The sequence below is a fragment of the Aythya ferina genome (assembly GCF_964211825.1).
Source record: "Aythya ferina genome assembly, chromosome: 6".
Classification (NCBI taxonomy): Eukaryota; Metazoa; Chordata; class Aves; order Anseriformes; family Anatidae; genus Aythya; species Aythya ferina.
In genome coordinates this window covers 25,888,938-25,913,339 of record NC_140303.1, presented here as the reverse complement: position 1 = coordinate 25,913,339, position 24,402 = coordinate 25,888,938, and the positions used below count along the sequence as shown (strand labels likewise).

Genomic DNA, 24,402 nt, shown 5'->3' with positions numbered 1-24,402 from the left:
AACATCTGAGAGTTTGCCCTTCTGGTACAGAATTTCAATCCAGATAAAATAGCTGCAGCTGCCTTTGAAATGCTAAAGAGCAACCCAGGTTTCCAGTAGTATCTGGCGGCCCCTCCCCAACAGGAGCTGAATTGCACCTGGTTGCAGCAGCAGAAAGCACCTTTGCACCAGAGCAATGAAAATTTCCTTCCCATTAAATGACGCAAACATCTGCCTATTTCAAGGCTTTTATTATCAATTACACTGCATTTCTACATGTTACACCCTCAATAAAGTTTTACTGCATTATAGTTTTCTGTGTTGTTTGTTGAGCTTCCAGCTGCATTTCAAGTCTGTATTACTTTGCGAAAAGGTGAAAAAGAACTCTTAAAAGGCTTTTCTTGTACATCTGTAACAGGGTACTGGCACACAGGATCCTTTAAGGGATCCTCAGCACTCAGTGGAGGAAACGGGAAATTTACTTCAGTGAAAGATCACGGGCTGTTGCTCTTGATGTAGATAAATCTTTTTATTAGGCTTGATGTAAGTTTCAGTCTGCCTTATAAAGAAGGTGAGGAGAGGGTTTCCAAGCAGAAGTCAGCTGAACAAAGTCAAAGTTTACACTGAACTTAATGACTTTTTGCTATTTGCTCTCTCTATATCCCATCTGTTTATCAGTGCCTCACCTCCTTGCACCTGCCCTGGTGTGTTCTTCTAGCAGCATAACCTAATCCTGCTGGTGAAAAGTAGGGGAAAAGGAAAGGAGTCCTCCTCTCCCAAAGGCTTAGCAGGGGAGTAGGAGAGGGAGCCTCTCTCTCACCCAGGGAATGGCAAGGACACAGGGTCCAGAAGACAAGAGAGGGTCAGTAGGCATGGGGGGCATGCAGTAGTGAAGCTGTTGGGGAAGGGACCAAGTCCCTTTGTCATGAGGCTGGTGCTCATCGTACCTGAGGGGGCTGCTTCCCACCCTCTGGTTCCCCCAGCAGGGTTCCCAGCCGGAGGAAGGAAGGGGTCTCCCCTGCCATTCAGAGAGCAGTGTGGACAACTTTTTTATAGGAGACCTACCTGCCTTATCAACACAGTTCCCACTGAAAGTGATTACAGAAATTTGGTGCTAGCCCTACGACAGTAAACATTTTAGGTTCATTAAGATTTAGTAACATTTTTTATCAGAACCTCTGAGTGAAAGATGTTTGTCTGTGCAAGTCTGTGCACACTTGCATTTAAACTCTGCACAAGTTTTAACATCAAATAGACTGGATTTATTAAAAACAAAGAAACACCACTTCACAGTAACATAAGAAAGACTTGGTACTGAGAAACAACAATGTTTAATAGGAAAAGTTAATCTAATACAACAAAAGCAAAACACAAAACATAATACAGAATTTAATGACGTTTTAAATGAACATAACCTATAAATATATGTACATTTCTGGGCAATATGTATATTATATATATAAAGAAATGCCAATGACTAGTCAACAGATAATGCAAATGCACACAGAAAAATATGGTAAAATACGGATTTTTTACAGTATCTATTGAGTGTACTTAAGTAATGAAAAATAAAGACTCAAGATGATTCCATCAAAACTTACAGAGTGCAAGAGGGAAAAATATAATGGTAATGCTTTCCACAAACAACCAATGTACTTATGCAAAATGGAGAAAAAAAGTGTTTGAAGTTACAGGGTTTTGTTGTTGTATTTGGAAGGAAGGCTGCATAAGAGGTCAGACAGTACAATTGTCTCACACAACAGGTGTCAGCAGAGATTTGAACCGAATACTTTCAGATGGGAAATACTGTGGGGTTGAGTAGGGGAAAAAAGACTGTATCTTATATAGTACAGAGAGTGAGAGGTTCTCATGAACAGTTTTGATACTGCTTTGATCTGCCCACAGCTACACAGGTAGCGTTTAGCTGCAATGGAGTGATATAGGCAAAGCTCTGGGAGCTGACATTTATCAACATCACACGTGTTGCAGTGACCATCTTTCACAAGAACAGAATAACAGCAGGATTAAAATCCTGGTATCTTGTCTACACTCACTTTCTCATCAATGCACTGGCCTTCTGAAGGGAGTTTAGTGTTTACAGGACCCTTTTAGATTTTGAAGTCATCATCTTCTCCCTACCTTCTGCTTCATTTTTATTTTCCTTTATTTCAGAGAGCTATTGCCCGCTATTCTCCTTCAAGTAGAAGCCTTCATTTAGAAAATCTTCAGAGAATCTGGTGTTAAGGACTTTGTCTCTGCTGCTGAAATAACTGCACTGGTAAGAGGCTGTGAAACTCTTTGGTCTGACCCACTGTTGCGGTGGTCATCCATCCTTCTGCCACTCTGGCCACTTAGTTATCTGCGTTGCATCCTAAAGCCCTCAGGCTCCCGTGATATGTCATACTAGAGAGAATTTGGACAAGAAAAGGAAAAAAGAGTTTCTCATGGTCAGAAAGATTTTTTCTCAGAATAGCTCAGCATGTAACACAGTGCACATGGTAGCCCAATAAGCAACACATCAGCCCTCATGGAAAACCAAATGTATTTCACAGACAGATTTTCAACAGGTTTTCATCAACAAAAAGTTGACATCTTTGGAAAGTTAGAAAAGCCAAAATCCACGTGAATCTGATCAGTTAACTAACTATATGGATGTATTTCTTCTTTTAGCTGGCAGCTTTTTAAAAGTTCTTTTTTTTAAACATCAGGCTTCTGCGTTGCTTTTATCATGGCATAGGCCTCAATTCTGCAAGACATGTAAGTGTATTGCAATTAAACAAATTGTCTTCAGTATACAGGGGTAGTTTCTCAGACTGCAAAGGTCTAAGATGTTGTTTAAAGAGTTCTGAATGGACAAAGCACTCCCTATTTACTGGATATGTGCAGAACCCAACAAATCACTCATATCACTTCTCAAGTCCCTGCTTCCTTCACAGCTCCCTTGCAGAATACAAGGATAAAACAGTCAGTTTTTCAGAACACACATGCAGCTCATGACACTTTTTTGCTGAACAGGCTCACCCATGCTACATGAATGCAAAAGCTGTGCTATTTTTTTCATGGCACTTTGCACTTCACCCCTTTTCAGTGCTGTAGGAATTGCAGAGGTTTATTGCTGTGAACTACACAGCTCAGAGAGACAGGGGGAGGATGCTGTCTGTCTGTGTAGCTGTGCCGGCTTAAACTGACTGTGAATCTTTCATGAAGCTGCAACTGGGGAGCACCACTGCAGCACTTGTATCAAATTTTAGTATCAAATTTTACTACAACTATCTTAAAAGAAGCACACGTTGCAATGGCTTGTGATGCTTCCACGTGCCCCTGTGCTGAAGGATGTCTGCAGTTGATGTAGAAAAAGGTTCTATCATACAGCAGACCTCTGGGCAGCCAGACTGTTGCTTAGACCTTTGCTTTTCACCTATGACACTTGTGACTCAGGAATGACCAATAGGGCTTAAAAAAGGTCTTCACGAGATGTCTGCTGATCTTTGTGTTAGGGAACTTTTTTCAGCTGCAGCTACAGTCCTTTTGCTGTCTTTGTGACACTCCATCCCTTTAGATCAAGGGAGGGAGACAGAGTGGAGTTTAGGTTCCAACAATGTCAGTAGCCCACAACACCACAGTCCAGGAACACAGTTCCCATAGGACTGTATGAAACACTTACCACATCATCATAATCCCCGTCCATAAAACGATTCCTGTTTGAAGAACGAGCCTCATACGGGTTTGGCTGATACCCTGGATTTGCATGGCCAGAAGTGGTCTGGACTCTGGGGAAGATCCTAGTCTCACTAGAGGTATCAGGATTGGAATGTTTTGGCTTTATCAAGCTCTTTTTCTCTGGATCTTGACTGTGTTTGGCTCTTCAGAGGAAACAAAACAAAAACAAACAAAAAAAAGAGTTTTTAAAAGACCTTTAAAAGTACCTTACCTATTCAGATGTCCCTCCACCTTATTTTGAATGCTCAGTCCTGTTCTGAAACATGCAATGGATTTTTCTAGCATACATCTTGCAAAATCCCTTGTAATCAGTGGCAGAGTGCAAACTTGGCATCTCTTATCACAGATGGGGATAAGCTGCTAGGAAAGACAGAGGGCAACTTTGACCTCTCAGCTAGATCCTGAACTGAAGGAGTTTCCTTGACCACCACTAGCTCTTACTGACTATTCAGAGGAGGAAATGAGACATCCATTAAGTCCAGTTTAGAAAAGTTGCCTTCTTGCTGGCAGCAAAAGCTTCACAGTCAAATGATGTGTTTGAATTGCCTGTTATCACAAGTCCACATTTCTCACACACTCAGCACTAGCTTGTGCACTGAAGGTGAAGTATGTTCATTATGGCGGGTCTTATGATAGTCTTTACTTGGGCAGCACTTAAAGCAAAGGCAGAGAAGGTGCTTGAATGTTTATTTATTGTATGGACAGAGGGGAGGAGGTTCATCTGTAAACAGGAATTCACCAGTAGACTAGGAATAGTAAGAATTAAAGAGATGCCTGGCTACTGATGGCTACAGAACTTAAATGAACTTGATGGCCCAGGTTCATTTTTGCAACCACAGTTGCAAAAGTGCAACTACTTTTGCAGCCCTGTCCCTCTCTAAATTTCTGCTTAGTTCTCTAGTAACACACAGCAATGCACTTTCTATTCAATTGTCAGAAATACTCTTACCTTACTGAAACAATTGAGACTGCTACCACTAAACACAGGATAATGGCTCCAAAAACTGTGCCCACTATTATAAGGATGAGTTCAAAATCTGGAAAAAACAAAGATACGGCAATTCAAAACTCGTGGCAAATATTGAAGCTCTTGCTGTTAAAATAAAAAAAAAAATAAAAATAATAATTAAAAAAAACCATTATTCATTCCTAGGCTCCTGATGCTGCTTTAGTCCAACTGTCTGTGTGGACACTGAAAGCTGTAAATTAATGCACTAATTTGCATTAAAGACTCTTCTGGATGGCTATTTTGATTCTAGCTCAGGTTTCTAAACCCATGCACTGAATGGCTTCACATATGGTTGTTCCATTATAACTGGGGAACAGGAAGGACCAGGTGGATATAGGGGTTGCTTAAGCTAAAATTGCTGCTAGCGAGTAGTTATTTGACTCCCACAGGCACACTAGGTACTTAGGGCAGACTGATTTAGGGTGTCTATTATGTGGCCCTGTGAACACTGAATAAATATTTGATATCTGAACAAATGTTTGGCAAGGAAAATTCAATTTCACTGACCTTGCTGTAGAAACAGGATAACTAAGGGAAGGAAGACCTGGATTCTGCATATCTCCCTTCAAATATGAATGGAATTGCTACTACAACCTACGTATAGCTCTCCATAGACATAGTAAAGAAAAGACTAAGAATGGTGTCCTGTAGGGCATCATTTCAAGAAAAGGACAGGATGAATAAGACAGTCTCTTGAGCTGCCCAACCTTACTGCTTGGGGATCCCTGTCTGATTTTTTAAGTTTACCATTTAATATACTGAATGCCTACTGTAGACATGCACAACATGAAACCATCAACCAGCAGAGCAATCAAGCGAAATCTTAATCATATTGGGGGCATATATCAAGACACCAGGGAGTATGATTTCTCAGAAGAATATTACATCAAACGTGTAAAGTATCCTTGATTACTGCTCAGCAACTGCTTACATTATTACACACTAAGTGCCATGTAGAGAAGATGGGGTTATTAATGGAGTTTATTATTAAAGGGTCTCAAATTTGTGCTTAAATTCCCAATGTCTGTGTTGGTTTTGTACATATTTAGTGTTTTCGTTTGCTTTAAGAAAAAGGCATTAAGATTTCCAAAACTTTCCCCAAAAATGCATGTTCCATAGGATGAAAAATATCCTTCCTGCCAGATATTTATACCTGGAAAGCTACTTTGTGCTGCACTACAACCACCATTAGCCAATCTACAAAATTTTAGGCATAGACAACAGAAAATGTTCTGAATTTAAGCATGTGCAAACACTAGCAGAGATGAAGGATGTCCCCTCCTAATTTATATGACAGTGGAATTTGGAGAGGGTGCACAGAACAGCTGCAAAACAGACTCAGAAAATGGAAAAAGCTTTGGAAAGCCAGTCTGATTAGTTTGTCCCAACAATTACAATTATGGGACAACACAGTTGGGTCCATCATCTCTTCACCGGTACAGGACACTAGATATTAAACAGTGCTTGCAAGGTAAAGCACAAACAAGAGCTAGTAGTTGGATATTACAGCAGGAACATTTCAAGTGAAAGCAATTCACTGATGTTTTATGAGAGTGAATAATTACAGGGAGTGATTAATTACAGGGGAAACTAATCTGTCGGTGGTGCTAAATTCAGCATTGCATATCTTCAGATGAGGACTAAAAGCTTTTCCGCCAAATAACCTGTGTTTGACTAAAAGCTATCAGGCTTAATGAAGAGGTCATTAGAAGAAATGCTACCATCTGTCTGAATGTGAGGTTCAAGAATTCGGTCTTTCAGGCAACAGTGGAATTTCACTCATTCTTTTCTAACATCTTCCTGCTATCACTATAGAATAATCACACCTCTAAAGGCTACTACTTGTTATGTTTGTTATCTCAAGCAAGTTAAACATTAATGGGTATTTTTCCATACTATAATTCAAAATCAGAAATTCTTGTACTTACTGTTCTCACAGTTCTGTCCAGAGTAGCCCACTGGACAGCTACATGAGACAAGAAAGAAAAAAAAGGTGAAAAAGAAAGACAATGTCATTCAGCGGATGATCACAAAATAATAGTATATTACCACACTTTATCATAAATTTCTGCAATATTCGCTCATTACAGGTTTCCTTTTTGATTCTATCTAAATATTAAATTTAGTTTCATTGTTAGAGGAAAACAATCTGAGATTTTCAGGATGATTGGTAAGCTGGGAACTCAAAGTTTCAGGTTCTCAGCCTGAAAAAATGCTAAAAAGGACTAATTTCTTCAAAGAACTAACCTGTGGATCCCTAAAACACTTGTAATTGCAACCTGCTGCTGAAAAATATTCTTCATCAAAAGTTTCAATATAAGGTCTGTAAGGACTGGTTACTCTTTGTCTTCCTCCCATACTAGTTTCTTAAATTTAAAATATATTGACATCATGGTAAGAAGTGATTCCATTCTGTGCAGAGCAGCAGTAACAATAAAAAGTGGTGAATTAGCAGTTTGGAGAAGTAAGGTCCTACTTCTTACCCACAAGAACAGAGCACAACAACCTTCTTAGCTTTACCAGCAAACAACTCTGCTCTGTTCTGAATGTGAGCTGACAGCAATACCCGCAGAGGGAAAACCAAGACAAAATAACATAGGTCTGAAACTTATCAGGGAACAAAGTCCCTCCTAATACCAGAGGAAATTTGCCAGGGATTTGAGGCAATTCTTGCACTACTGCAGGTTGCTTACTGAACACTTCAGCATACAAATTCCTGCAGCTTAGTTACTCTGGAAGAATAGGTTATGTCTATGGGAGTATCCCACAAAATAGGTGTGAGGTAGTTTATCTTCTTCACTGGATCACAGGTGACCTTGGGCCTCCATGACTTTCCTCTGGGGTATTATGAGTGCATACCAACAGCTAATGCCAAGGAGCTAAACCATCGTAACTTGTGACAATGTGTGACTTTGTCTACCTGCTAACCACCTCAGGCACCTCCCTGATTCACATAGCTGCAGGCTGTTCTTTTAGACTGAGGGTGACCCTGTTTTAGATATTTTTTTTTTTTTTTGACACTATTTTTCTTCCCTAACTACCTACAACATAGGAATGCAGAAAAAAGCTGACCACTCACCTTACACATTTTTGGCCCTCCCTCTTAAAGTTAGTCATGCAATGGCATTGTGGAACCCCATCTTCTCTGGAACAGTACTCGTTGTCATCTGCAGAGCAGTCACTACTGCAATCTGTTTTCAGAGGGAAAAATACAGTGTATTGAAGATAGCACCAAAACAAAACAAAACAAAACACAAAAACTTTGTAGAACACCATCTTGGAAACATTTCTATATTCTAATGATACTATAAAACCTGGGATAATTTCCACACACACACATTTTTATTTTTTTTAATTGAAATGCAAACACACACAACTTTGTTGTGCTTCAAAACAGCAGAATAGTTTTTTTTTAGGGTTGTATGTAGGTAGAACAGAACCTGAAATACAAAAGCACAAAATGAGAACTAAGAACTAATGAGAACTTGTTCAAAACATCTGAACAGTTCAGAACTGGGATCATCTAGGCTTCATCTTGCATAGGCAATCCAATTATCCTACAGTTTGATCTCACAACAGATGATCTATACTGCAAATGATCTAAAACTGGATCGTATTTAGACAGGGTAGGAGCCATAAAGGCCTACACCAGACAGCATCTCATTGGTCTTTATTGTAGCCAACTTTCATGATTTTATCACGAGAGTTTGTAATATTTGTTGTTTTTCTTAAAATGTCGCATCTTTTCTGTAGTGTAAAAAAATTTAGTTTTCATAGCAAGAAAATAGCGTACATCTCAGGTCTCTGGAGAATTGTTAAAATACAAGAAGAGTACTGTGAAAATTCAAAGCAAGCAATCAAATAAAAACTCAATTAAACAATTAACAGGTTCAAAAATTCATTAATTACACAAATATTTGTTTAAACATGGGTAATGCAATCCTGGAACTACCAACAGGGGACATAGTTTTAACAGATCATTGTGGTGAATACTTAGACTTCCAGTTCTGTTTGCATTTCCATAGCTGCCTTCAGGTAGCATGTGGAGTTTATTCCCAAAATATGTCCTAGCAGAGAAAGCTGTGATATAAGATTAATTTTGTTCCACTCTTTATCCGTATAGGTTTCAGTTCTTGCCAAGAGTTTAACAATGAATTTAAATAGTTGCCCAACCACTGATTTCAGTGATACTTTTCTCAGGCTTTAGTGATTTATTTTACTGGAATAGAATTATGGACGTGTTCAAAGTGAAACGTGAGAATGTGTCTCTATTGCTTGCTTAATATGACACGTGTTTCCTGACTTTTAGAGCTCAGAGCATTTGAGAATTCAAAAAGACTGAGACGTGATGACCAGGTCAGCCTTTCAGGGATAAATAAAGTAGCAAGGTTCTTACCTGAACAAGAAAAAACATCCCACGCTGTCTTTGATAAACCGTCTTTGCACTTGCATTCTGGATACTCACTTTCTTGACATTCTGTGGTTGCTTTATCACAATTGAAAACAGCACAATGGGTTGTATCTTTAAAAGAGAAATGGTCAGGAAGCAAACGTGAGTACTAATAGTATCCTTTCATAGAAAGTAGTACAATTGCTGAGTAAGCCATAAACCATATTTTTAGCAGTTCTGAATAAAAAATTATGTCTTTTTTTTCTGAGGGGACATCACTTACTGCAGGCATTTGGACCAGTCCTTTCTTTTCTCTTGCCCATCACCACTTAAGGCCCTGTTTCCATTGTATCTTCTGACATTCTGTTTCTCAGCCTCCTGCAACTGCCTCCATATCTTCCTTCCTCCCCACCACCCCCGCCCCAAACCAGTATAGAAAGATGGAAATTCTACCCATAAGTTCATATTCTGAACACTGATTTTCTAGCTCACCCTAAAAAAAATCAGAAGAAATATATATAAAAATATATATTTTAAAAATTCCAGCACTATTTCTTTAGTATTTTGTACAACTGAACTGTGAGGGCCAGATCTCATGGAGTTCTGCACAGATTTAAATGTTTATGGGCATGCAGCTCACTGCATGACAAATATCGGTATGATGTTTGCCAAGCAGGTTGTTCTTCAGATCCATGTTCCAATGCTGGCAACAGTTAACAGATCTCAGTGGGTGGCATACAGTGGAGGAATGGAGGTATGTGATTGCACCAATGCTTTATGAGCTGTCAGGTTTTCTGTTTTCTCCTCATATTTAGGACTAGCACATAGGAAATGTCAAGGCTGAGGTGGATACAGTCATCTTGGAGACCAAACTCAGGCTATAAGCTATGAACTGGATTCTTTTAATTATTAGATACACCTTTAGCAAAAGCTAATTTCAAAATGTGAGCACCTTAAAAAAAAAAATCCTTACTTTATTACAAAAATGCTCTCCAAGAATTACACTTTTAGTAATTCAGGATTTTACAGGTTTAGCATCGCCTAGCTGAGCACCTAATCAGTGAGGGTTCTTATCAATAAATATGGTCAATTATGGAAGAAAACATCTAAAGAAAGTTTCATCCTCTTTTTCCAGTAAAACACTGGTTTATTCTGAGAAGCAAAATCTATGTCTGCAAGTGTTTTGTCCTGTTTTCTCCAGATGCTTAACGCTCATCAGATTAAAATCAAAACATGCCATTGCTTATTTGGGAATAATTATTTTCCATCACTTGCGCACACAGGAGGTAGAAAGCTTTAGTAAGACAAAAAAGCCCAGCACTGAATGCTTGATTCCTCAAAATCATGTTAGATCGAACACTCAGCTCCTTAAAATCAACAAGGTTTATGCTCTAATGAGCTTTGCTGCATACAGAAATGTTCCAATCAACTTTGAAAATAATCAACTCTGCCTCAATTGATTATTTACTTCAACAGTAAAGAATTACATACTGTCGTAGAATTTCAGGTAGCCGGACTGGTTTTTTTTTATTTTTTCAGAAACAGTTTCGGTGGTTTCTTTTGTGTTTTTCTCAAATATGTTCATCACTGTTATGTTCACTCCAAAATTTTCACTTCTGGTGTTTCCTGTAGTAACACTGAGAAATACAGATGATAACATCATTTTAACATCTCAAATAACCCATATAGGTAAAAAGCTAGATGCAAAGACAGCAGAAGATTTCTTTCAAACTTCCCCCTCCCCCCTAACTTCTTTCATCCCACAACGTAGGTAGTTGCTAAGGCACCTGAAAATGAGTTCAAGGCTTACTCACGAATCCAGTAACAGCCATCTTCTTTTACACACAAACGTAAATGGAATGCTGGTAAGCAAAAGCAGTTGGGTTTCATGCTAACAGTGTAACTCCTTTGTGTGCTGTTGGCATGAAAGTGCTATGAAACTAATGTTTTTTTTTTTTTTTACTGGGCTAGCTTCAAACCTGTTGCAGTGTGGAAGATCTAATCCACTAGATCCCAATTTTTCATAGTCTTATCAGCCTGGGCTGTCATTGAAGACTGACTTGGAGAGGCCACCCCGAAGCACAGTGAGGACAATTCGGGGTATGGCCACAATGAAGTCAGAAGTGTCTGTTCACACTATATTTATGACAACTTCACATTAGCTGGATTGGGTTCAGCTGGATAGTGATCTCCTTGGCATGAGGTGCAGCGCAGCAGTGACTATTCTTCAGCTTGAACTTCATAGTGCTCGGACATGCACACAAATTCCTTTAAATGGCAGATTGCTGTAGTGCCTTAAAAAGTTACTGTGCCCCATGTGTTTGTCACAACCACTCTGATGGAAGTTACTGCCCTCACAACTCTTCTAGAACAACAGTCTGCTTAATTGATCAAGCCACAGGATTAGCTGAAAGGGTTTACACTGCTCCATGTGCTATCAAGCCAGATTTTGCTTGATGTGGTTAGGGAGTGTGTGCAGAGAAGATGGCAAAGCTCTCAGAACAGTAATCTGTAGCAGATGGGGATGGGAAGAGAAGGACATGTTGCAGTGTCCACCTACACCAGCGAAGGACCTATGCCCACAGCCCATTCAATAACCTTTTTGTTCAGCCTGCCATCAGGGAAGACCGGCAAATACGGAAAGAAATGCAGTGGGTTTCTGTAGTGAGGCCATTTCTGAAATTAAATTGGGACTCCAAGTTGGACATATTCATTGGAACTTCAGTGTTAACTGTTACATTTTCAGAGGCATGTCAGCCATCACAGGAACAAACTGCCTAGTCACTGGCACAGTGCTGTATCCTACACGGTGATAAAAGTGGGAGATCCACTGTAGAGCTATCACAGCCTGCCCACTTCACAGACCTATCAGAAATCTATAGACATAGAGCAAAAATGGAGCAGGGATTTTAAAAATAGCAAATGAATGGCGTGATTTAACAACAGTAATATTGAACTGAATTCATCCCATATTCTTTCTTGAACTGAGGACTCCACAGGAAACAGATTAAAAAGAGGTCTGTGGGAAGCACACAAAGCAAGCTTCACACACAGTGGAAAAAACAAACTGGCAAACTTACTGAACTTTCACGATGACAGTCTGTTTGTAGTCTGTTAAGTCAAATGCTTCCTCAAACTGTAAAAGATAAATGAATTAGAGTTAAAGCCAAGCAGAAACATAGACCATAATCCCATGAAGCACTGATTCTTCAGCTGTGAATTTTTGACCCAGAACACATTACCATGGGCACAAATAAACTAATCAGTCACATCAGCCATGCAAGATACTGCAGAAGAGGAGCTGTGGGGTGATGCTGCAAAACAGGAAGTACGGGAGAGCAGTGGATGAATGGAGAGACATGAGTTGCATGAATGGCAAGCAGTGCATTTGGGCAGGCTGGATGGACAGCTACAGACACTGCCTTGCAGACTTACCACTTAGAAGGAAGTCTGCAGTATCAGCCTACATAGATGCAGAGAGAAAAGGGAGAAATAGACATCCTTACAGATGGCGCATGTCACTAACATGCAATCAAGTGGGATCATCAGGGGCTGATCTTGTGGGGAGAAACACAGCACTGATAAAAGTACAAGGGGATGGATGGGGTCAGTAGAAAAGTCACTGCTCTCCCTCACACTGTGTGAAGCAGGGAACAACTAGTGGAGGCAGCCAACTGCCACATACACAGGAGGCACCATAAGAAAAGGAAAAAGTGCCTAAGACAGCTGAAATGAAAGATAAACTATCCTTCTTTATAATAAAATGAAAATCGTTTTTATGTTATTTTCACTTTTTATAGTATTACATATCTATTCTAGTGTTTCATGTCATGTAGTCATGACATGAAAAAATGTCGGACCAAAAAAATGAGCAGACTTTTTTTTTTTAACATTCTGAAGGGACAACTTTTGGTTACTCCCTGCTAAGAATTTCACAGGAAGCAATATAATAACACAAAGAATTTTTAAGCCATGTGTGATGACTTCTGATTAATATTTCATTAATATTTCATATTATCTGATTGGGTCTCTGGCAGAGGTGCAGACCTCTTCTTCCTTCCTTTTTTGGGGGCTAAGTGGTCCTTTGGAACCCTTGGGTGATCCTTGTGGGTCCCTTCCAACTCAGATATTCTACGGTTCTCTGATTCCTTACTTCCAGAAAAATGACCTAAGCGAATCTCCTGGTTTGCTTACAGAGCAGTGTGAATTAAACATTTTATCTTACTTCTACATGAAGTCCATTACAAGACTTTATCCATAGTCACAGAATGCTCAACATGTGTAATATCCATTTCATTGATATAATTAAAATATGGATACTGGTATGCTTATGGAAGAGACATTATTTAGGTATTTAGACACAGCTAGACAGTCGTTCTGAAAAGTTTGTGCTTTGTGGAAAGGATAGGGAAAGGATAGGGAAAAGATAGGGAAAGGATAGGGAAAGGATAGAAGTTTTTTTTGTTTGTTTTTATTCAACTGCTGAGTATTACTGAGTCCTCAGAAAACAGTAGAGATCAGAAACTAAATGTTTTGGAAAACTTTGCTTCACCCAATGGTTTATGGAGAGAGAATGGTGCTTTCACATACAGAGCAATCTGAGGACTTCCCAGAACACTGGGAATTGCCAATATTGCTTTATCTCAGGTGCAACCCTTCCTTCAGCAAGAGCCATACATATAGTCATCTGAGGGCAAAATTCAACTCTTTAATGAATAGGTCTAAGTGAGTGTGAAGTATTCTCTGAAAGTAGATTTCCTAACTGAAACTATCTTAGGCTATACCTTAAAGGCAGCACGTATCCCCTCTGTCTGCATCACATTCAGTAAAGCATTAAATATGCAGGAAAGTTTAAAAATAAAGTCACTCACAAAATCTGTTAAATTTTCGGACATCTGTTGATACAGTTTGGAATTTACAGTTTCAATATCCTTAGGGTAAGTTTCTGCCAGTATAATGGTCCCTGGGAATATTTTCCCTGCAATGAAAACAGAGGTTATTAATTTATTAGAAACCATTCAAGAAATTTGGGTTTTACCTTAGGGTTCTCCAGCCTTCAGAGATGAGGAAATACAGCACAAAAAAAACAATCTTTACTATTTTTCATATATCCATGGAGGATTTGGTATGGAGCAAATGTCTGCTCCATCAGTTCAGCAGCAATAGGGTACATACTCTGGCTACCTGAGAAGCAGGCAGGATCCTGGTCTCAATTAAACTGGACAGACTGTGAAATTGAATGACATTAACTATAAGCATGATCCAAAGCTAACAAAAGACTCCATCTGAGGTGTTACAGAATTTAGTGATATACATTAAAGACTAAATCTGCAGTCACAGCCACTAAGCAGCTAACATGGTTCACCGTATCTAAAACAAAAATTGGTGTCTACCTGTTTGCTTCGGCTCACACGTAAATTTGGTAGTCCTACCTGCTGGCACTTAAATAACAAGCCCCCTTTGCTCCCATGCTTGTCCTTCAACAGCATCTCAGAGGTGCATTTCAACAGGACTTTGATGAAAGATTAGCAAGAGGGAAAATCAAGGCAAATATTCTGTCTTTATAGGCTTGGGCTTTCATAAATCTTGGCCATAAATATAATGCAAGCTTACACTTGCATTACTTTCCTGGTTTTCACACATTTTGATCTCCAGCATGCCTGACACTCAGGGAATTCACCTTCTTTTCTTATCACATTAACCTCTTTGGCTGTTACTGTTTTGTGAGATAACAATCTAGGTCATTGTAGAAGTGGCTGTCTGCAAAACAAGGCATTATTCACCAGCTATTTTCCCAGACTGATTATGTTTTCAATTATAACATGAGAACCAGGCATGTGGGAAGAAAACTCCACTTGAGCAGTTATCTATGAAGTACCTAAAATATAGATTGCAGTTATCTTAAATATAGATTGCTGTCCTGCAACTCACCTGGATAACAAGTACTGTTGTTGTAGTAGAATCCATAGGGGCACTGGCAGTCATAGGTGGAATACATAGAAATACATTTAGCCGAACTTCCTCCGCAAGGATTTTGGTTGCATGGATCTGCTGATACAAAGATGAAAGATGTTGATGTCAAGATTTCTATGAATTTGCAATAGTCAAGCTTCATTACATTCCCACGAGAAGAGCATATTCCCCCAAGCTCAGGAACACAGACTGGACACAGCTGGTCCAGTTATGCACACAACCTAGACTCCCTGCAGGAATGCTACCTCCACTTGAGCAAGGAAGATCTGCAGAGGTGATTCCAACTGTTGGAAAGAGGTGATGTTGAGGACACCCACCAGCTTCTGGATGCACTATTCATGACAGTCTGCTCTGTGGCAGTCCTTTGGTGAAACTGTGAAGCAGCAACTATTTATACATGGGAAGGATGTGTGAAATAGATGTGGGTCTTTGAGTCTAATTATGAGGTCTGAGTCCCTGCTCGGAAAGGGAGTTTTGTGAACTCCTCCCCAGCACTTCTCCCTTGCAGCAAAGATCAGCCAGGAAGGAGAAGGTGTCAGGAGAGGAGATTCAGCCTTGTCCTTGGGTTCTGTGACACCTCCTCTACAGAAACTCAGGCAAGGCTGGTTAAAAGAAAAGGCCATCCCCAATGGGAATGAGTAACCCCAGAGTGTCCCTATGAGGGTTGATTTGAGGGATTTTTCATCCTTACCTGATGATGGTTTTGTTGTAGTTGTAGCAGCAGGTGTCACAGTTGTTGTAGTTGTGTTTTCTGATGAAGGAAAAACAAAAGACATTGTAGTGCTACTTCATGGTGTGTGGAGGAAAGGTCTTAGGGAACTCTTGTGTGTGCAGAAGAACCTCTGAGCAGATAAGGAGGAGAGGTGTGTGGGGTTCAGTGAGGGGACGTGTGGCAGCATTAAATCCACCTCACTAAGGCAGCTCTGCACAGATGACTCTGACTGCCAGAGCAGGTCAAGGGCACCCAGCAGTCCCTGAACTCATTACCCACAATAGCCTCCTTGGCAGCACTTTGGGGAAACTGTGAAGCAGCAACTGTTTCTGCATGGCAAGGATGTGTGAAATAGATGGGGATCCTCACGTCTGATCCAGGAGGCTGAGAGCCTCACCAGGAGAGGACCAGGTTGTGAACTCCTCCCCAGCACTCCTCCCGCACAGCAAAGGCCAGCCAGGAAGGAGAAGGAAGTCAGGAGAGGAGATTCAGCCTTGTCCTGGTGTTCTGCGACTCCTCCCCCAGATAAAATAAGGGTAGACCAGGCAGGGGAATACACCACTGCCTATCAGGGCTCTGGGGCTCCATGCAGTGAGTAACTCCCAAGTGTCTTCCTAAGAGGCAGCCTGAGGGATTTTTCACCCTTACCTTCTGTTGGTTCTGTTGTATAGTTAGCAGTAGGTGTCACAGTTGTATTTGTGTTTCCTGATGAAAAGAAAAGAAGAGACATCATAGATCTACTTCAAGGTCCATGGAGGAGAGTTCCAGGGAAGAAGTTTGTGCAGAATTACCTCTGCATATGTAAGGAGGGGAGATATGGGGTGTTCAGTGGGTGAACCTGTGGCAGCCTTCCCTGCACCTGGCTAAAGCAGCTCTGCACAGGTGACTCCCACTGCCAGATCAAGGGCACCCAACATACCCTGAACACACCACCCATCGTCGCCTGCTCTGTGGCAGTCTTTTAGGGAAACTGTGAAGCAGCAACCATTTCTGCATGGCAAGGATGTGTGAAATAGATGGGGGTCCTCACGTCTGATCCAGGAGGCTGAGAGCCTCACCAGGAGAGGACCAGGTTGTGAACTCCTCCCCAGCACTCCTCCCTCACAGAAAAGGCCAGCCAGGAAGGAGAAGGAAGTCAGGAGAGGAGACTCAGCTTTGTCCTGGGGCTCTACAACTTCACCAACAGAGAAACTCTTTGAAACTCATGCTAGAATATGAGACACTGGCTGTGGGAGCTCTGGAGCTCCATGGAATGAGTAACCACAAAGCTTCCTCATAACGGGCAGCCTGAGGGATTTTTCATCCTTACCTTCTGTTGCATTTGTTGTAGAGTTAGCAGTAGGTGTCATGCTTGTTGTCTCTGTTGAAGGGAAAACAGAAGATATTGTAGTGCTACTTCACGGTGTGTGGAGGAGAGGTCTTGGGGAACTGCTGCATGTGCAGAACAACCTCTGGGCAGATTAGGAGGAGAGCTGTGTGGGGTACAGTGGGCCATCCCACCCCCCCTCCCGGACAGTGCTGCCTTTGGGCTGTCCCAGGGCCTGATGACCCTGTGATGTGTCTGTGACTTCTCTCTCTGCAGTTCCTAGTCTTGAGCACATTTCCCACAAGGAGAGTGCATTTGCCCCAGCTTAGCTGCACTTATGGGACACAGGCAGCTCTTTTTCCAGCAGACATGTGTCTCTCAGTGGGAACAGAAAAGTTCCATCTGCCTTACCCAGGCAGCTCTGCACAGGTGACTCCTGCTGCCAGGGTAGATCAAGGACACCCAACAATTCCTTAGCACACTACCCATTGTGGCCTGCTCTGTGGCAGTCTTTTGGAGAAATGGTGAAGCAGCAACTGTTTCTGCATGGCAAGGATGTATGAAATAGATGGGGGTCCTCACGTGTGATCCAGGAGGCTGAGAGCCTCACCAGGAGAGGACCAGGTTGTGAACTCCTCCCTAGCACTCTTCCCTCACAGCAAAGACCAGCCAGGAAGGAGAAGAAAGTCAGGAGAGGAGACTCAGCCTTGTCCTGGCACTCTGCAACTCCTCCTCCAAGAGAAACTAAGGGTAAACTAGGCAGGGGAATACACCACTGCCTATCAGGGCTCTGGGGCTCCATGCAGCAAGTAACCCTAATGTGTCCTCCTAAGGGGCACCCTGAGGGATTTTTCATCCTTACCTTCTGTTGCATTTGTTGCAGTTGTAGCAGGAGATGACACATTTGTTGTATCTGTGGTTTCTGATGAAGGGAAAACAAAAGACACTGTAGTGCTGTTTCATAGTTTGTGGTGGAACAACTGTGTGTGCAGAACAATCTCTGGGCAGCTAAGGAGGAGAGTTGCATGGGGCACAGAGTGCCATCCCAGGGCAGCCGTGCCCTGCCTCTGGGCTCTCCCAGGCCCTGATGACTCCATAGCATGAGGTGTCCTTGTATTCTCTCCCCACAATCTCTGGTCTTGAGCACATTCACCACAAGAGCAGTGCCTTTGCCCCAGTTCAGCTCCATCGATGCCAGGTACCAGAAGAGGATGAAAGCAGCCACTAGCCAATAAAGGCACCCGCCATCATGGCCTGCTCTGCAGCCACCCTTTTGGGGAAACTGTGGAGCTGCATCTCTGTCCGTATGGCAAGGATGTCTGAAATAGATGTGGGCCTTGGAGCATAATCAGGGAGGCCAAGTCCCCATTTCCATCCCTGATCATGCTCTAAAGAGCTACAGCAGCAACTCCCTGCAGAGTCTGATCAGAACTTGCCCTAGCTACCAGGTCTAGAGGGATCCTCTTGCATCCAGGACAGGTCTGGGAGGAAAAGGCAACAAGCAGGAAAAGATCAGCCTCTTCAAATTGTGCCCAACACTTCCCCTTGCAGCAATAACCAGAAAGGGAAGAGAAGGGAAGCAGGAGAGGAGAGTCAGCCTTTGTCCTGAGGCTCTGCTACACCCCCACCAGCACAGAAACCCAGGCAGGGGAATACACCACTCCCTGAGGTAGAGGGGGGCTCTGGAGATCCATCAACTGAATAGCCCCAACGTGTCCTCATAAGGGGCAGGCTGAGGGATTTTCATCCTTACCTACTGTTGTTCCTGTTATATAGCTAGCAGTAGGCGTCACAGTTTCTGTAGCTCCTGATGTTCCTGATGAAGGAAAAACAAAAGACATTGTAGTGCTACTTCATGGTGTGTGGAGGAGAGTTCCAGGGAAGAAGTTTGTGCAGAATTACCTCTGCATATGTAAGGAGGGGAGATATGGGATGTCCAGTGGGTGAACCTGTGGCAGCCTTCCCTGCACCTGGCTAAAGCAGCTCTGCACAGGTGACTCCCACTGCCAGATCAAGGGCACCCAACATACCCTGAACACACCACCCATCGTGGCCTGCTCTGCAGCAGTCTTTCTGGGAACCGGCAACCGTTTCTGCATGGCAAGGATGTGTGAAATAGATGGGGATCCTCACGTCTGATCCAGGAGGCTGAGAGCCTCACCAGGAGAGGACCAGGTTGTGAACTCCTCCCCAGCACTCCTCCCGCACAGCAAAGGCCAGCCAGGAAGGAGGAGGAAGTCGGGAGAGGAGATTCAGCCTTGTCCTGGCGCTCTGCGACTCCTCCTCCAGATAAACTAAGGGTAGACCAGGCAGGGGAATACACCACTGCCTATCAGGGCTCTGGGGCTCCATGCAGTGAGTAACCCCAATGTGTCCTCCTAGGGGCAGCCTGAGGGATTTTTCATCCTTACCTTCTGTTGCATTTGTTGTAGAGTTAGCAGGAGATGACACATTTGTTGTATCTGTGGTTCCTGATGAAGGAAAAACAAAAGACACTGTAGTGCTACTCCATGGTGTGTGGAGGAGAGGTGTTGGGGAACCGCTGTGTGTGCAGAACAACCTCTGGGCAGTTTAGGAGGGGAGCTGAGTGGTGTCCACTGGGCCATTCCAGGGCAGCTTTGCCCTGCCTCTGGGCTGTCCAGGCTCTGATGACTCTGTAGTGTGATGTGGTTTGGGCTCGTCTTTAAAAACCTCCTTTCTTGAGCACATTTTCCACAAGGGAAGTACATCCCGCCCCCCCCCCCCCCAGCTCAGCCATACTTCCCAGCCACAGACAGTTCTGTTGCCAGCAGACATGTGTCTCCCAGTGGGAAAGTTCCCTCTGCCTCTGATTTTTCATTATTCTTTTTCTTCTCATTATAGTTCTTTCTGAATGAGAAGAAATCTGGCTGATTCTAGGAACAGTTGAGGAAAAAGAAGTTTCCTCCAGTTTGGTTTCAGCATTACCTGTTACTGTGTTAACTCTCAACTGTTTTGTCTAATTATATTTAGAATATTGTCTTTATTGTGCTTTTTTGATTTGTTTGTTTGCTTTTTTTTATTTAAGAAGTACCATTCTTAACTTTTGTTATAAAGATGTAAAAGATTTTTGGGTGTTGGGGGTTTGCTTGTTTCATTTGTGTGCGAAGTAAAGAAAGCAACTAATAACACAGGCTTGCTGTTAAATTCATTATACTGATAAACAGCCAGTTTGGATCACGTGATATAACTTCAATCTGAGGTATTTAATTATTATGAGTTAGGAATAAATGTATTTAATCTCAGTTAATGCTGATGCAATCATAATTTAATCTAAACTATAAACAATACAGATGGAAGGCTAATATTGTGGCTAACACCCTTGGCAGTAGCATACTCTTACAGCTGGTATATTAAATAAAATACTGCAAATGACGCTAAAATCTCCCCCCACCCCTCCCCCCCAAAAAAAAAAAAAAAAAAAAAAAAGGCACCTCCCTTCAAGAACTTTTACAGGCCTTCAAAAATCCCAAACAGAAGTAAATTTAATAGACTTTGTTCTTCTGATCAATAAAGCTGATTTGGAAATGCATGTCAAAAAGACGAGGCCTAAGGTAATCCATTAGTCTCCTCAGGGTGGAGAGGAAACGCCAGAAACTGTGCCAGTTCTCTGCCAAGCCTTCTGCCTTCACTTGTCCCTGAGTCCCGTAGGCTGCAATCAGCTCCCTGGTCAACATGAAGAAACGTACATTTTGGCTGTAATCACGATAGTATCTATGAGTCTATGCTGGCCACAGGCTGTGGGTTTGGTGCCTTGTTCTTGATTGCCTTCTCAAACTCAATGTTACAGCCTTAATGTCATGCAGAGCTAGTCCTTGGCCTACAACAGCTGTTAGCCCCATACAGACTCTGGCTAACAGCTCTCCAGGAGTACCTTTGGACTCAGGAAGAATCACATCTGTGGTGACTGCAGTGCGCATGAGCTACCGTTGGGCTTGTTGAAGGTAAACTGAGCAAAGGTGGCTCTTTTATGGCCATATTTGCCCAGACCCAACCTTCCATGCAAGGAAACAGGATGTATAATAGACGTTTACCATAGAGATAAAGTAATGGATCTTAAGATGCAGGCTATGGAACAACAGACATCTGACTGCTGAGCAGAGCAGGGAGTTTGTAAGTACTCTGCAAATGGACACATCATACAAAGCTTTTACAATGTTTGCTCAGAATGAAAAAGGTTTCTGGTCAGGGCCGACCTAATGCAAAATCTGCTCAAGTCAGTGAAAGCCTCCACTTGCTTCCAGTACTTCTTGGGTCAAGATTTTTCACATCTTGCTGTTATCCAGAAACAGAAAACCAGACAACTGACAGTCATGAAGATTTCTACACTTATAATTTATGGTTAAAAATCAGTCTGTAGCATGTTGTAGATGTTGCTGTAAATACTTATGTTCACTCACAGTACTCAGTGGAGACTCACTACCATCTGTCACCATCTGAAACAAGCTTGATAGCATCAGTGAAGGTCTTAGTTTAGCTCATATCTCTTTAAAGTAGCTGGGATTTCCTCTCACAGGTTCAAGTTGCCACAAAACTCTTCATATAACTAACTTAATTAATTAACCTTAACTAATTAACCTAACTAACCTTAAATAATACTGACTCCTCTGCTACCCTGGAACTGTCACTGAATACCAGCGACAGGCAAGTTCAGGCTGATGCTCTGACCTACAACCACCAAAATTGTCACAATGCTAGAAAAACTATTGAGATTTAAGGAATGACACACACCCTTGCATTTGAATAGACTATAGTGCAGCCCTCTGCCATCTGAGTTGGTGAAGTTCCAATTAATTAGTTTTAATCGAAGGGGAAGAAATGCTCAGTGAGCCAGCTCAGGCAGTACTGCTTTCCAGACTGATTGTTTAAGGAGATTCCATTCGGAAGGCCAGCGGCAGCACTCCTTTTCCCTGGGTGCTGGGGTAGAACACTCATCTTTTGTTATGACTGTAACAGAGCTTGAATTACCTGGGTTTAGTCTACAGGTTCTGAAAACTGCTCTTGGAACAGGCTAAATTAGGTTAATCACAAGCACCAGCACTTTTTCATTGTTCTGTGAACAACGAAAACTGTTTTCCTGCAGTAACATATTTCATCACTAATTAATCAAAATCTAGACGTCCTGAATTGTGTTTGGCCACCGACCTTCAGTCTCTCAACAGCTGTTAAAAGCACTAAGCAATCCATTCACTGTAACAGAATAGCTTCCCCAACAAATCCCAAAGCAGAAGATAGTGTTTCTTACCGACTGAAAGGCTCAGCACCAGTCCGAGCAACACAGTGAAGAATACACAGAATCTCATTGCTGCTTCTGTTGCTGCTGCTACTCGCCGTTAAACTTGAGAGAAAGTGCTTTTCTCTTCTAGCGGCAGCTCATTTAAGGTCTCAGCCACAGGTAGAGTTCAGCCCTGAGCTGACGTCATGGTGGCAAGTGGCAAATGACAGATCCAAGCTGTTTTTTCTCTTCCTCCTGTGTCTGGGAGGAGATTTCTGGATCTGCAATATTCTTCCTGTAAGCCATAAACACTTGAGACCTGTTGACACAAGGAAGTTAGCGCTAAATAATTTGACCTGTGAACTGACAGGACACTAGCTAGCCCCTGCCAGCTCTATGTACAGCCACTTTCAGTGCAAGTTAAGTGGAGGTTGCAGTATCGTCTGTTCTTAAAGTGGAAGAAGCTATCTTATACCAAGGCATGCTAAGGATGCATTTAGAGTACTTGGGACATACACACACACCCTTTGCAATAAATTACCAGAATAGATGAGCTCTATGCCTCAGACCCCCAACTTCTCTGTCCTTAAAAGCAAAAGTTTACACCAAAGCACTTCTTATTGCTCAGCAGGGTAAAAAGCAACAGAAAATAACTGCATCTTGGACGTCAAAGAAACCAAATTCTCCTTGGCCATTGTGGCAATGATTATTGCTGTTCTGTTTGCCTATATGGGAGCCTGCAGCAGATCCGGAAATGGGAAATAGTGCAGAATGCCATGAAGTAACACAGCCATGACACAAGGAAAACTTGTGGGATAGAGAGACTTTTTGAAACTGCATCTCAGGAAGCCTCTGAAAATTGCTACATAGAGACCAAGATGGGAAAAAAGGCCTGTGCACAGGATCTGTTTCTCCCAATCCCTCTTATTCTCACCTGCCTCACCTACCCAAGCTCTCTAGCTGAATAGTGCATTTATTCTAGTTTATGCTCTAGTAAAATGCACTTCTTCAGATCAGCAGACATCCCATGGTGGTTTCCAGTTCCTCCTTTTCAAGCAAAGGTGTCATTTCTCTCGCTTTGAAGGTACGGCTGACCCCGGATCCTGCCACAGCTACCAGTAAAGCCCTTCTGAGAAATAAGCACAGGCTATCCTGTCATTCTCAGCCACAGACAAAAAGGGTGAGCAAACCATTGGTGTTTCCCCCTGCAAAGCCACCTCAGGAATCTGTGGAGTTGCTCTCCTCTGGTAAACACCCCAGCCAGCAACATTAGCAGGTTGTGAACAATTTCCAAATGCAAAATGATAGCTTTGCATGTGGAAGGCTTCTTCCCGTCCTTCACCTGCTTTTGTTTGATCTGCTGTGCTAACAAGACATGCAGTCTCGTGTACTAATCTAATATATTCAGAGGGTGGCTCTCTTTGTATGCAAGAGGGTAGACAGCATCAGAAGTATTACTCAAGTTGTTTGCAAGCATGGAGATGTCTTCAACTTTTAACTTTTGCTGAACCAGGAAATATCAGTGGCTTGCAGATAGCAAATTTGGTTGAGTGCCTCTCTGATTCTGCAGGGAGTGACCGATCTTGTCCCTCTGTGCCCTGTCAGAGGGGCCGTGACAGGTCTTGGAACCCAGTCGTGGGGGCTGCCCCCAGCGTTCCTGAGGTGGTGGGACAGGCCCTGGCTTCAGGGCTTGGCACTACCAGGAACCCTTTGTTGCCCAAGTCCCAGGGATGTGTGAAATGGCCAGGTCTCAGGGTACCCCTGAGGAGCAGGCTCAGCCCTGCTCAGGGCCCTCACAACACCCCTCACCTCATGCTCAGCACGGCTGTCCTGCTACCCTGCTGCCCCTCTGCCACTCACTCTGACGCCCACTTCCCAACCTGTCCATGTCCTACAGACCCCTTCTTAAATCCCCTCTTCCTACAAAGCTAACAGAGAAAGAGGAAGACATGCATGAGAAGTATTTTGTACAAACCTCAGGTTACCACCCATCTTAAAGCTCTGCTTTGCAGATGGCAAGGGACACCTACACTAACCCCAGACTCTTGTCAGGGTGGAGCATTTCCATCATCCCTGACTG

The 24,402-nt window shown here is 42.5% G+C and overlaps 1 protein-coding gene across 30 annotated transcripts; it reads right to left on the bottom strand.

Annotated features, from left to right (window-relative positions):
• Nucleotides 1–1,291: 1,291 nt before the first annotated feature.
• MUC13 (mucin 13, cell surface associated) lies at nucleotides 1,292–22,594 on the bottom strand. Of its 30 annotated transcripts, XM_084524620.1 has the most exons (16): nucleotides 22,353–22,540; nucleotides 18,843–18,905; nucleotides 17,952–18,011; nucleotides 17,093–17,143; nucleotides 16,432–16,488; nucleotides 15,763–15,822; nucleotides 15,030–15,146; nucleotides 13,970–14,076; nucleotides 12,179–12,234; nucleotides 10,590–10,735; nucleotides 9,105–9,230; nucleotides 7,788–7,899; nucleotides 6,637–6,674; nucleotides 4,649–4,736; nucleotides 3,644–3,842; nucleotides 1,292–2,382 (listed from the first exon to the last, which is right to left on the bottom strand). In XM_084524620.1, exons 1-16 carry the CDS (start codon nucleotides 22,408–22,410, stop codon nucleotides 2,335–2,337), a joined length of 1,386 nt encoding a protein of 461 aa, XP_084380746.1. In that variant the 5' UTR covers nucleotides 22,411–22,540; the 3' UTR covers nucleotides 1,292–2,334. The 30 variants fall into 30 exon arrangements, with proteins under 30 accessions (XP_084380746.1, XP_084380771.1, XP_084380747.1 ...); XM_084524645.1 differs by lacking the exons at nucleotides 16,432–16,488; nucleotides 18,843–18,905 and adding an exon at nucleotides 19,501–19,560 and having other exon boundaries at nucleotides 22,353–22,594; XM_084524621.1 differs by lacking the exon at nucleotides 16,432–16,488 and having other exon boundaries at nucleotides 18,843–18,896; nucleotides 22,353–22,563.
• Nucleotides 22,595–24,402: the final 1,808 nt, after the last annotated feature.

Bases quoted from the DNA above. Each gene is read 5' to 3' on its own strand.
- MUC13 (XM_084524620.1), bottom strand. From the start codon at position 22,410: ATGAGATTCTGTGTATTCTTCACTGTGTTGCTCGGACTGGTGCTGAGC. The intron at 18,906-22,352 runs GTAAGAAACACT...TTCCTTCATCAG, and splicing joins GGTGCTGAGCCTTTCAGTCG to GAACATCAGGAGCTACAGAA. The intron at 9,231-10,589 runs GTATGTAATTCT...TCTCTTTTAAAG, and splicing joins CTACCTGAAATTCTACGACA to ATACAACCCATTGTGCTGTT.